General features: G+C 41.8%; 1 protein-coding gene across 1 annotated transcript in view; it reads left to right on the top strand.

Moving 5' to 3' along the window:
* The first annotated feature begins 1,642 nt into the window (after nt 1–1,642).
* Nucleotides 1,643–13,730, top strand: part of LOC134457033 (solute carrier family 2, facilitated glucose transporter member 9-like) — a 49,308-nt gene continuing 37,220 nt past the window's right edge. Inside the window, exon 1 of the mRNA XM_063208770.1 lies at nt 1,643–1,681. Within this exon, the coding sequence (XP_063064840.1) occupies nt 1,643–1,681 (39 nt within the window). The remainder of the gene's footprint in view (nt 1,682–13,730) is intronic.

A 13,730-nucleotide genomic window follows, 5' to 3' on the forward strand; every position in this document is an offset into this window, starting at 1 on the left:
CCTAATGCAAAAACAGGAGGAAGGCCCAGGGCAATTTGCCAAATGTTATTTCCCAACCGCTTTCCAAAACCAAATTCATACACACACATCTCAGCAATCGCATTGCAAAGTCCTCAGTCGCCTGTGAGCGTTGTCTCCATGGCCATAACTACCACTGAGGACACAGAGGTCATGTCCTTTGCATTTTTTTTCAGTCATGTAAAATGTAGCCTATCTATGATGAAAATCGATACATGATCAACAATGATAAATTCAGTCTGTATACGCCACCCCCATTTATCCTCAAGGCAGTGATTGATGAAAATGAACTTAAGAGTTTGACTGAAGTGTTTGAAGCACTCTAAATGTAGCCTACAGTATGCAGTACAGCATGCAGTATTTGACCTCAGTATTTGAAAATGTCTGGTTATGGCCCTGGTTGTCTCTCTGTATTGTTGACCTCTGTGCGCTGTTGTTGTTTTCTCATCCCTGTCACTGTGCGTGGCTCGACTGACGTGAATGAGACCAGTCATGAGCAAGCAACAGCCGGCAAGCTGCCTCGAGGACTGTTTTGTTTTCCTCCAAATTCTAGAATTTTTCTTTCTATACATTCTACAGCTCCCACAGAACCCTGTGTTACAAATCCCCCACAACGTGCGCGTGACATCACAATGAGAACTCCAAATTTCGGCAAAAGTGTAACGTGATGGTGCTCTTTACTCAAAGGGTTAAAAAAAAAAATACCACATGGTGTTGACATGGAGTGTGCAAGGAAGGACTAAGAGGCCAGGACAGGGAAGAGCGGAGTCGTCAGCTGAGCGGAGAAGAGCAGAGCTGAGCAGACCACACATCAACCGTGTATTGAAGATCCCTATACTATCCGATTTCCTCCGGCTTAATATGCCTGGGAAGAGATGTTTCCTGTTTCCTCTGTGATTCCCAGCACACCGTGACAGAGACAAACACAAGATCAGGAAGAGGAAAAAGAGAGGCAAAACACTGCAACTGGCATTGAAAAGTGGTTCTGAGAAAAGTTTTTTGTTTCTCTTTGATTGGGTGGATTCGAAGACATGTCAGCGTGGGGACCCTTTGGATAAATCAGAGACAGACACTATGGTAAGCCTTCATGTTTACAGACTGGCTCCTCAAGAAACGTAGGTCTTGATTATAGAAAATGGAAAGACAGTCGGTAAGACTAAAGCTATGGTAATCTTTGTGCATTTGGGCCCACTTCGTGCAAACATGAGGTTGCTGTATGGACCCGACAACTAAGTGGCCACTGTTTTCCTATCATGGTGTGGCCTGTGATATATGTATTAAGTGCCTTCAGTGGGTATTGCATGCCATGGCATGGGCAAACAATAAATGTCATGTTTGGCAGCACAATGTTTACATAGCATGGTTTGCCAAGATGGTTATGTTTGAACAATAAAACCCATGATACTGGTTGGGTGTTTGGTGGTTTGGCTGGCTTGGCATGTACCATCTAAAAGAAGACAGCTCAGACAGACCTCTTCCAGTGACAAAGTCAAGGTGTATCCTGGCTATTGCAATAACAAAACTCTGCAAGGGCGGTCTGGCGAAATTGCAGTGTAAACCAAGTTATCAAATCTGTGAAAAAAACCTTTTTCTTTTCTCTCTTTGATTGGCCGGATTAGAAGACATGTCAGAGGAACTTTTGGATGAATCAGAGACAGGCACGGTAAGCCTACTTATTTATAGGTAAGCCAGCTGGCTCCTCAAGACACTATGGTCTTGTTTATACCGTAGATGGAAATACAGTTGATAAGACCAGCTATACGCTTTGTGCATTTGGACAAAAACGTGCAATTTGCCCTGCATTATGTTACTGAAGCCGAAAACTGGTAAGTGGGCATTTTTTTCCCGTCATAGGAAGAGCGTGGATCAAAGACATGGAGACACTTTTTTGTGTTCCTATGATTTGTCTTCGTAGGATAACATTTGAAAACAAAAAAACTCACAATATACTTAAATGCATTATCCTGGCAAAATGTATTTTTTTATTAAATCGAATTTTATATGAGGGTATATTGGTAAAACTGTCAATATGGCGCAAATTGAAGGGTTCCCTTTTTTGAAACAGGACAGGGCAGTAGAGAATGGAGACAGGAAACAAGTGGAGAGGAGAGAGACAGGGCAGGGGTGCTTTTCTCAAAAGGGAAGTTGTTAGCCTGTTAACAACTTCGGTAGTTGCCAATGGGAAAATGCATTGAAAGCAACGAAGTAGCTAATGTAGTAAGCAACTTTGGTTTCGAGAAATTCACCCCAGGATTGGGATATGACCCAGGTCAGACTCGAACCCGGGTCCCTATGGGCAATCTGCCCGTGTAATATGGCATGAGTGCCTTAGCACAGTGGACCCCAGCAAACCCAAATCACATGATTCTCAGGGGTGGGTTATAATGCTGGTGGCACAGGTCAGGTCAGACGCACAAGCATGTCATGTGAGAACATGCAGGCAGGGCTGGGGGAGAAATAGGGGGGAGACCGGGGGAGAAATAGGGCCTGGGCACTTTTGGCTGGAAGACGCCCCTCATAATTAGCGTTGCAGTGTCAAGGGCAGTAGGTCCTCGCCCTCAACCCCTTATGCCTTGGGGGGTCCTTACCCCCCAATTTAAACTTTTGGGAAGCAACCCTCTCCAGCGGATTTGGATAAGAGTGCCATTGCACATTTCAGTCACAGAATTCAGGGAAATGCTGCTGACAACGTGGCCTTTAAGCTGGGGGCCCTTGGCAATTGCCTAGTTTTCCTTTGTGGTAGTGACAGGGCTGCACCAATCTCACCCGTATCTCTCAGTCTCATCATCCCTCCTCAGACTACTGCCAGATCACGTTACATAATGCTGAAGTCTAATGACATGCAAATATCTGCTAAACATTTCACACTGGGACACAAAATGTCTGTGGAGGCCAGTGCTGGACAGTAAGTATTGCTCATGTGTATGTATGGGCACCTCCTTATTGCTCACGGGTATGTATGGGTATGTAGTATAATAAACTAGTACAAACAGAGATAGCAACCTGGCTCTACACTTGATGTTGTGTGTTTTGGCACCACCCACAGGTGATTTGAAACACTGCGGGCGGACACAAAGACAGACAAACCAACAGAACGATAGGGCCATTGCAATCTCTGAATGGCTCAACATGCACTGGGGGAGCAAGTAAAAATGTAATTGGTATATCTGAGAAAGGATTCATATTAAAGAATTTAGTTTCTTTGTTTCTTTGATCTGGAAGCAGCAAATTTCGACCATGGCCCATATAGCCTACTGTGCAAAGGATAAATGTGCTTTCCACTTTAAAACAACTTTATAATGAGACTCCACCTGTGTGTGTGTGTGTGTGTGTGTGTGTGTGTGTGTGTGTGTGTGTGTGTGTGTGTGTGTGTGTGTGTGTGTGTGTGTGTGTGTGTGTGTGTGTGTGTGTGTGTGTGTGTGTGTGTGTGTGTGTGTGTGTTGTTTTCACATGTTTAGGCACTTGTGTATGAAGAAAATACAAACATTTCGTTGAAAAAAATGTGATAAATAATTCAGAGTAGGAGTTATTGGTCGGTGGTAGGTAGCAGTAGTAAAGTTGGAGCTTTATTGCTCTTGGAACTTGCTGCTATTGGTAGGAATGCCAGCAGGTTTAATCATATGCGTTAGCTTACAATCACTCAGTCACAACAAAACACGCCCTCCTCCACCAATGCAACATGGACCACCAAGCCAGGCATGCAGAGTTTTTGTCAGTGTTTCCAGCCTCACCTCCGCGGGCTTCGTTGCGTCACGTGGAGTTGTCTACATATCCATAGATGGCGAAGGAGGTTTTAATTGATTCTCGGGGGAAATTAACTGGGGTATGTCTCTTCCTTGTGCGTTTTCTTTTTTTAAGACATGGAATCACCTTGAGTTATGTTTAGATTTATTGATCATACATCTCCTCACATTTGTCCGAGTTGGCAGGGCGCACTGTTGCGCGCCTTTGATGTATCCGTGCCAAGACGTGCCGTAGGCTACTGTATTTTTGTGTTGTATTGTTTTTGAAGGAGCCATGTTGCAAAGTTTACGCTTGCTCTTCTAGAAACGCTAGTTTGCTGTAAAATGCAGATCTAACGACGGCAGGACGTTTTGAAACAATATCCATGTGTTGTGCCCGTACGTCTTTTTGTTTTGGGTTTAAGAACAAAACGACAATTATAGAATAGATTTTGGAAAACGCTAGATGCATTTTTACGCTGTGTTTTTGTAGCCTATGTTGATGGCATGTTGTGTAGACGTAGCCTACTCAAAGATGGGCTACATGTAATCATGTTTGACAATTGTTTTAAGCAATTCAAATCTCGTGTTCAGATTGTTCTCTTGCCGAATCAACCTAGAGATGGGCGGAAAATCCACTCACAAGCAGAAATGCATTGCCATAGAAAATCAGCTGTGTGTGTGTGTGTGTGTGTGTGTGTGTGTGTGTGTGTGTGTGTGTGTGTGTGTGTGTGTGTGTGTGTGTGTGTGTGTGTGTGTGTGTGTGTGTGTGTGTGCATGCTCGCGCGCGCACACATCCGTGCGCGATTGTGTGCGTTTTGCCCAATCTTACTAACCTACTAGTACTCATGCTTATATAAGCAGGGCTGAAGTGGGTTAAACTCATAAAGACCAAGTTATGACATTTATCCTCTTTCACTTATGAGTGTTGAAAGTCACCCTCTCCAAGCAGTTTACATAGCATGCAGTGTACATAGGCCTACTGTCTCTGTAGCACATATAGGAATTGGAATTGGAGGGAAATCCTTACACTCGTACCATTACAATCCTTACACCCTGGCCCCTCGCACGGTTAAGCCTTTAGACCTGTGTGTGTGTGTGTGTGTGTGTGTGTGTGTGTGTGTGTGTGTGTGTGTGTGTGTGTGTGTGTGTGTGTGTGTGTGTGTGTGTGTGTGTGTGTGTGTGTGTGTGTGTGAGTGAGTGAGTGAGTGAGTGAGTGAGTGAGAGATGAGAGAGGTGACATACTGCACAGCTTAACAGTTTTTCCACACTGCAATGTGTATTGCCCTGAAACTGTTATCCAGCAGTGTCAGTGGAAGGCCAAGAATGGCTTTATGGTTGGGTGAATGGCAGCTAAAGGTTAGTTAGTTAGTTAGTTAGTTAGTTAGTTAGTTAGTTAGTTAATTCTCTGTTACAAGGACAACGACATAATAGGCCTAGCCTACTTTTGATTTTTGCCCCTGATACTTTATTTTCTACTCATGTAATTTTTGATTACTATCATCTTATATTTTATTCAATATTTTATGTAATATTAATCATGCATTTGTGAAGTGTTCTTCTGAGACCATATAGTGATACCACACTATAATACATTGGAATCGAATTGAATTGAAGTGAATTACCAGCGTCTCTCCTATAGCACCCATCTACTTCACTAGATCCCCTGTTAAGGTAAAGATGTTGTGTTGCTCATATTCATTTCTTAAGTTGCTTAGGGATTTGCATATCATATTTCATATGAAACTGCACAACATTGCCTTTCCAACAATAGTTGTCAGTGTCATGTCTCTGATAGCGGCTATCACACCACCACCTTGACTAGCGAAAATTCATTGTCCATCTACTTAGTAGCTTTGATTTCATGTCTCATTTTGTGTCCTAGCACCCATGTTGAAAGTCATGGAGCCGTCACTACAGAAGCGGTCGCACATTTTAGCAATTTGGATATGGCTGCCGTTTCTGTGTTTCAGGTGGTAATCCACATTATCCTATTCATCACTCTCTCCAGCCAAGCGTGTGGACTTGTAGAGATGTCTTAGTTTATATGCCTGTCACGTTTAGAAGAAGAAAAAAAGAAAGAAATCAAATTCCTCTGTAATTGCTATAAAATGGCCGACAATTCCTGTAGTGTTTGAGGCAAAACTGAAAGCAGCACCTCAACCGGTGTGGAAGTGCGGGCAAAGTTTATTGGGTTTGAACAGAAGAATGCATTCTTGTAAAAAAAAAAAAGGATTTAACTTTACCCACTTTGGACCGGCTGGATGAATACTCACTCCCCCACACACACACACCTCCCCTCTCCCCACCCTTGGCACATGTTCATTGCACTGCCTTAATGGAGTCATGTGAACACCAAGGCAGGTTATTGCTAACAGCAAAGAGCATGAGACTGCCTGCATGTAGATTATGCTCCATAGTGCGTCTTATTAAATAGGGTACCACTGCTGTTCTCTCTCTCTCTGTGTTTGTGTGTGTGTGTGTGTGTGTGTGTGTGTGTGTGTGTGTGTGTGTGTGTGTGTGTGTGTGTGTGTGTGTGTGTGTGTGTGTGTGTGTGTGTGTGTGTGTTAGGGATGCAAACGATTAATCGATTAATCGACTTTAATCGATCAATGCATTAATCGATTAAAAATATTAATCGCAATTAATCGACAATTCAACTGACAAGAGACCCAGGTGAAATGGGCATGTGAAGAGAGTGTGTGAAGAGGGGTGTGAATAGTGGGAATATTTAAAGAAACACTATGCAACTTTTTCATAGTCATGAAATGGCTTGGTACTCAAGGTTTTGCTTGACTGACCCGTTATGGCGAAAATGGCAATATTTCCATCACTGCCTAGTGCTCCTGCTCCGAAACAGCACTTGCAGTTTTGCCTGGCGGCGCCGCGCCTTTTGTTGTTGTGGAATTTGCGGCCGCTAGGGCGTCTAGATTTCTATGCTGTATGAGCGGAGCGAGACCTATTCCCCTTCGTTTGCTAACTAAGCAGCAGCAGCATGCTGAAAGTTGGCTACTGGCTAGCTGATTGTAAAATATCACGCTGGCATGCAATGAAAACAACAAATGGGACTGCAAATAAATCACGAGATAATTGAGATGAAAGGTTTGGACAGGCAAATAAAGCGCTTGTGTGAACATTGGAAAAGGGCTTCAAACCGGAGAGAGCTGAACGCCAAAAGATGGGGAATTTATCATTCATTCACTACACTGGGATTTATGCATTAGCATTCTCAAAACCCACGCCACCTCGTTTAGTTTACAAAGCTACACAAATGTATATGAGTTGAAATCTGACGTCGCACATTTTACTTGATGTCAAAGGACACAATCAGTCGAGTGAGGCAAAAAATATATGTTGTTGCCGATCAAGAGGAGACAAAACGTGATCTCTAGCCGGCGGATGTCCACTTTCACTTTCAACACCACACAAGATAAAAACGCGTCTTGTCACCTCGACTTTGAAATCTTTATTATGACAACAAAATAGCCTTTTGTTTCCTCGTTCTCAGTCAGTGGTGTAGTCTACTTTTTTGTGGTGGGTATACTGTATATTTGAGCATTTTTTTAAGTGGGTATACTGTATATATTTGTGCTATTCAAAACAATGGATCAATCAATTTTAAGTGGGTATACTGAAATCCCTGAAATTTAGAAGTGGGTATACTCCATATACCCGCGTTCTACGTAGACTACACCACTGCTCGTTCTTCTAATGTACTATATACTGCGTTAAACTTAACCCTTATGTTGTGTTCGGGTCATTTTTGACCCGTTTTCAAGTTTTAGTGTGAAAAAAACACACTTTCCTTTATTTTCTTGGAATAAGGCTTCATCTAATCCTCAGTCACAATCATTTCAACACAAAAAAAATACGTTTTATCATTTTAGTAAATTTTAAAGGTCCAAAAAAAAAAAAGTTACATCTGTGGTGTTCGGGGGTCAAAATTGACCCGGTATAGATTTTTGGTTGTTGTATGCACTTCTGAAAAGCTGTTGGTTGCCCTTTGTCCTCAGTTTGGTGATTTATGGTGAGGAAAATATATTTCTTGCCTGAACTTTTTTTTGCCAGCTTTTTGATATTACAAATCCAATATGGCCGCCGGACAGTCCCATACACTACAATATGTCATATCTCCTGTTGTGAAAGGAGTACAGATGTATTTCTGGTGTCTACTCATATGTTTTCATGGTCAGGGAATCCATTTCTGCATTATATAATGAGATTTTTTACATATTTGTTTGCAAAATACATTTTTGCACATCATTTTTTCCAAAAAATGTATCAAAAATTCATAATGGCACCAAACATGTAGAACTGGTCTTATACTTATCCATAAAGTTGATGTGGCAATGACATAATGGTCCATGTTCATGGCATAGGGGATTCAGATGAATAGTGTGACTTTTTTCATGTTCATTAAGGTGTTCATTTCCAATACCTTTGCATTAGATTGGCGGAATAGCTGTGACTGACAGAATTGTTATTTTGTATATTTACCACACTAAAATCATATAAATATTGAAAAACACCAAGTCAACATATTTAAACATTAATTTTATGCACTGAAAAGCTAATTTAGTTGACATTTGGTCTTTATCCTGCTATAAATCTCTTTGGGTTGGTTTGGACCCGAACACCACAAATGCCACTCTTGATGATATTTTTTAATATTAGAGAAAAACTAATAAAATAAATTTGGGGGTTGTTGTACTCTCATATCAGCTGTAATACATGGACAACATAATCACTAATTGTATCACTTTGGGAGGTATTAATAGTGAATTTATGCAGATTTTGATAGTTTTGGTCATCAACAACGATTTGCATAATGTAAGATAAAAGATATTTAAAGTCAAAAAGATGAATACATCAGTAATATTTCCATGGATATGAATACATACCAAGTTAGCCATGAGATGAAAAACAATATTTGATGATAACCAGTGGTTTTAGGTATTTTATAGCTGAGTTTTGTTATCACGGGTCAAAAATGACCCGAACACCACAGGTGTATGCAGCTTACGAACACAACACAAGGGTTAAGCTTTTTTCGCACACCTCAGCTGGCAGGTGCGTCGGAGATGGCACCATGGGTCACTCAGCAATAGTTTAAAGAAACTCCCGCACACTGACCATTTCGCTGTTCTTTCTTTAATAAAAGACGTTTCGGTACTAGACCTTCATCAGGCAATCTCTGATGAAGGTCTAGTACAGAAACGTCGTTTTTAAAGAAAGAACAGCGAAATGGTCAGTGTGCGGGAGTTTCTTTAAACTAGGCCTATATAGTTACTGGAAATGTGAAATAAAGACGGGGATATCTGCCGGGAACAAGTGGATCAAATAATATCCATCTGAGGGAAGTGCAAACATGATTGCAGTTGTGTGAAGTGAATTACGAAGCAGTGAACTGATAAGCAAGGGGGAGAATCGCACATATGATAAAGCCCCTTAGAAGTGGAGAGAACTGAATGCAAGGAAGGGAATCTGGCAGATTACAGAAGACGAAGAAATTTAATTCGCACATAATCTCAAAAAAACAATGTCTGTCTAATTCAATGCACATTTTCGGCAGAACCACTAGAGGCCGCTATAAAGTTGTTTATATCGGTGTGTTTATGTCAAAGTTGCATAGGATATCTTTAAATCACCGTTGGATTTAAGAATTGAAATAGAATGAATGTGGTATTTTATTAATTTTTTAATTCAAATTTTTAGATTTAGTAGGTTTTTTTCCAAGAAACATTGAGATTTCGTCGGGAAAACGCAGCTTATCAATTAATCGTAAGTCGATCGATAAGGATATCAACTAATGATTAATGAATTAATCGATAATTTGCATCCCTAGTGTGTCTGTGTGTGTGTGTGTGTGTGTGTGTGTGTGTGTGTGTGTGTGTGTGTGTGTGTGTGTGTGTGTGTGTGTGTGTGTGTGTGTGTGTGTGTGTGTGTGTGTGTGTGTGTGTGTTTACACTCAGTTTGGCTCTCGTTGGCCTGTGCACCTATGCATCCATTCCTTTGTTTACTGTAGGGAAGTTGTACACCGTAAAAAAAATTACAGTGTTCATTTAATACTTAGAGCAGAGATGTAAAATTCTGGCTTTAGGGGCCTAAATCTGGTCCGTGGACTGGACTCATTTTATTTGGCCCCGTGAGATCATTCCAAATGTACAATTGGCCTAGGCCTAGGCTACATACATAGGAGCGAGCCCTATAGTCCAGACGTGACTAGCCATACATCTCACACTCATACAGGTATACAACAGAATACGCACAAGGCAGGCACATTTCATCTACCATATATACGATGGGAGTGAGCGCTTGTGAAACTTGCCTTTCAGTATTCCGTGCCTGCATACATCATTTCGTCATTTCTTGAAAAACAATGTTGAGTTAAGCCCACGACTTTGTCCCAGATTTTGATCGTGGCCCACTGTGAATTTGAGTTTGACACCCCTGACAGAGAGTCATTGTAGTCCCATAATGCACACCGTTCCATCATGTGAGCATTTCAGCCATGGTTTCCAAACTTTCCAGACTGTCAAAGGTAAAAAGTCCATCAACTTTAAAGGTACACTGTTTAAGATTTTTAGTTGTTTATTTCCAGAATGCATGCTACCCATTCATTAATGTTACCCTTTTCATGAATACTTACCACCACCATCAAATTCTAAGTATTCATTATGACTGGGAAAATTGCAGTTTTCATACATGAAAAGGGTGATCTTTTCCATGGTCTGCCATTTTGAATGTCCAGAAATAGACATTTTTAGCTGCAAAAAATGACTGTTGGCTACTTGGGCCATACTAAAACATATTAGTTTATTACTTAGTAAACTTTCATGAAAAGATCAAATTTGGCAATAGGCAGTCCAGTTTCAATGAACAGCATAGTTGCAGTACCTTTTTTGACCATTTCCCGCACAGTGTACCTTTAATGGTAGTGATCTTTGACAGGGTTTAAGAATGCACACATTTTGTAGTCTCATAATGTGCACTGTTCCATCTGTGAAACACTGCAACAGTCTCTTCTCTTCAGAAGTAGGCTACTAGCTATTCTTCGAGATTCTGCATGCTGAAGCTTGTTGAATACAAGCTCTTTTAACATTGGTATTTTAAAGTAAATTAGTGTACTGTCGGAATCCATTACTATTGCAGATTACGGCTTCAGAAATAGGCTCATGTTCCCCTTGATTGTAGACCAAGAGAAGTGCAGCTCATGAAGTGCAGGGCAGTCACACCAGCGCTACTGAAAAAAAAGAGCACAGTACTTGCACAGTATTACAGTTTCTTCCCATCCTCGAAAGAAAACTTTGCTAACGCTTAACTGTAGAGTAGAGTAGAGTAGAGTAGAGTAGAGTAGAGTAGAGTAGAGTAGAGTAGAGTAGAACAGAGTAGAGTGGAGTAGAGTAGAGTAACTTTATTGATCCCCAAGGGGAAATTATCATCATAATGTGTCTAGGGCCTGTCAGTACTCTATCCAGGGGAGTGATTGTGAATATTGTATTATGTACTAAAGGCAAATTACGTTTGCTTGCACTGTACCGTACATAGACTCTTTGTTTATTGTTTCTTGGCTGTTAGCTCTGCAATCTTCTGTCATTTGCTTTTGCGACTGATGTTGAAGATATTGGCATGACCTTGGAGGAGTCATCCATGCTTCCATGACCTTACGCCAAGGTCACTGTGTTTCCCTCAGTCTCTGATTTCACTACTGCAGATATAATAGCCCAGCATGTGCTAGAAAAAGGGATAGTGATCTAACCTTAGTCATTGTATTTTCTTTTTATACGTATATACAGTTGGGGCTTTTTTAACCTCTACAAGAGGGTAATCGAAGAGTTGGAAAGGAAATGATGGAGAAAGAGAGGTGGTGTAGGGTTACGAAATGACTCAATGACTCAGTGTATTTTCTTACGTACTAAATGTTATCACTTTTACCATTTTTCTTCAGATTTTATCTGGTCATTTCGAACTCCGCTCTCACTTCCAGAGTATCTGTGGTAGGCCATTGCCAACCGACACAAAATCCTGCTCATGGTGATTACATCCCTCAGCCCATTGGTTGGCTCCAAGTTACACGTCTCTGAACTCATTCACCCTGCTGCGTCTTTGTACTGTACCTTAGGCCTCTGAGACTCCAAAGGCGTGTGAGAAAAGTGAGTTGGAAATAAAGCCATTTGCAGCAGTAACAGCCGTCCCTTTTATTTTGGAATCGGCCACGCTTCACGTGAGGAATGTCTCCTCTCTGTTCTCAATGAGATTGGCATACCTCAGAAATGCTCAAAAACCTATTACTTGAAAGACTATGGTCTTGTGTCAGCAGCAGCAGTTCTTTTTTTTGGTCTTTCACGACTTTATTTGACAGGACATTTTGAGAGGTGGACAGGAAGCGAACGGGCAGAGAGATGGGAAGGGGTCTGCAAATGACCCGGGCCGGGAATCGAACACGGGTCGGCCGCATGGCAGACAAGTGCCCTACCGGTTGACCACGGCAGGGCCAGCAGCAGCAGTTCTACCCATTTTGGGGCCCTTGGCAAAATATAGTCTTGTGGCCCTTTTGAATTCCTTTTGCTGGTATTTACTATGACGGGACTGACTGTTATCGTAGGTTCCCCCCCACAAAAAAGTCGCGGGGCCCTACGCAACAGCCTGGTCTGCTTATTGGTGAAATCAGCTCTGTGTCAGTTATTCTCCTTAATGCGGTTATTTTTAGAACATCTATTACTCTATTTGCAATGAGACTGGCATACCTTAGAAATGTTAAAAACTAGGGGGGTGCTATGGTGCAGCATGCTAAGCCACCCACATTTGGGCTTGCATGCACATGGTAGGGAACCCCGATTCGAGTCCGGCCGGGGTCATTTCCCAGCCATACCCGATATCTCTCTCCTGCTCATTTCCTGTCTCCTCTCCCACTGTCCTGTCATAAAGGCCCCAAAAAAGAAATGTTAAAAAACTCACCAGTGTTATTATTCAAAGCATCTGATGGCCCGGTGTACATGTAGGTGTCCACTTGTACCAGATGTTCTTGTTGTTTTATGTTACTTTTGCATATATACTGTGTACGTATATCAGACTCAAGACTTCAGTCTTTTTTTATCTGTTTGCAGTGAGGCCTGCATACCTCAGGATGGATATGCTCAAAACTGATCTGTATTCACCTTGTTTGACTATTGGTCGCCCGAAGTAGGCAACTCTATTGTTTGGTACCATCTTGGTCTTCTTTGTGCAGGTCATTTTTTTGCGCATCAGTTACTTTATAAATGTTGCAAAGTGGATCTATGTGCCCTTCTTTCAGTGCGAGATGTGGGTAGCCTCATGATGTGCACTGTATCAGCTTGGGCAAGGCCACTCACAGCTTTGGCCGGGCAGAGGACAAAGTCATTTGAAAGCCCTGTACATACAATGTAATGACGAGCCAATTCTGGGCCCCCTCTCTCCCTGGGCTCGAGAGAACTGACCTCCTTGTCCCCCCCTATCGATGTCTCTAACCACAGTGGAACACAGTAATAGTAGACTCAGTACTACACAACGACATTGTTACTGCCCAGTCTTTGGGAGGTGGCTTTAATAAAGGAGCAGAAATACATATAATAAATAATATGCACATGTAAGAATTATGCCATAAGCTCTGGAGTAATGCTAATTCAGCAATGTTAAGTAGTGGTAAAGGTTTGCTGTATATTACATTCTTTCTCATAAGCTTAGCCTATTTTGTTATAGCATGTGGCATATGCTGTATCTAGCGTGTCTTGATAATTACAGTCACTCAACCCCATCCACATGATCAGTCAGGGAAGCTGACAGGGCGGCCAAAGGGGCCAGTTGTCCCGGGCCCAGGGAGAGGGCGGCCCATAATTGGGTTCCCATTATATTGTATGAATTGAGTTGGGGTTGGGCCTTTCAGATGACTTTGACGCAGGCCTGTTGAAAGCTGTCATAAGACCTGCATTCATTCATGCACGTGTGCATATTAGGTGTATGATGATGACA

The sequence above is a fragment of the Engraulis encrasicolus genome, chromosome 1 (genome assembly GCF_034702125.1).
Source record: "Engraulis encrasicolus isolate BLACKSEA-1 chromosome 1, IST_EnEncr_1.0, whole genome shotgun sequence".
In the NCBI taxonomy this organism is placed as follows: Eukaryota; Metazoa; Chordata; class Actinopteri; order Clupeiformes; family Engraulidae; genus Engraulis; species Engraulis encrasicolus.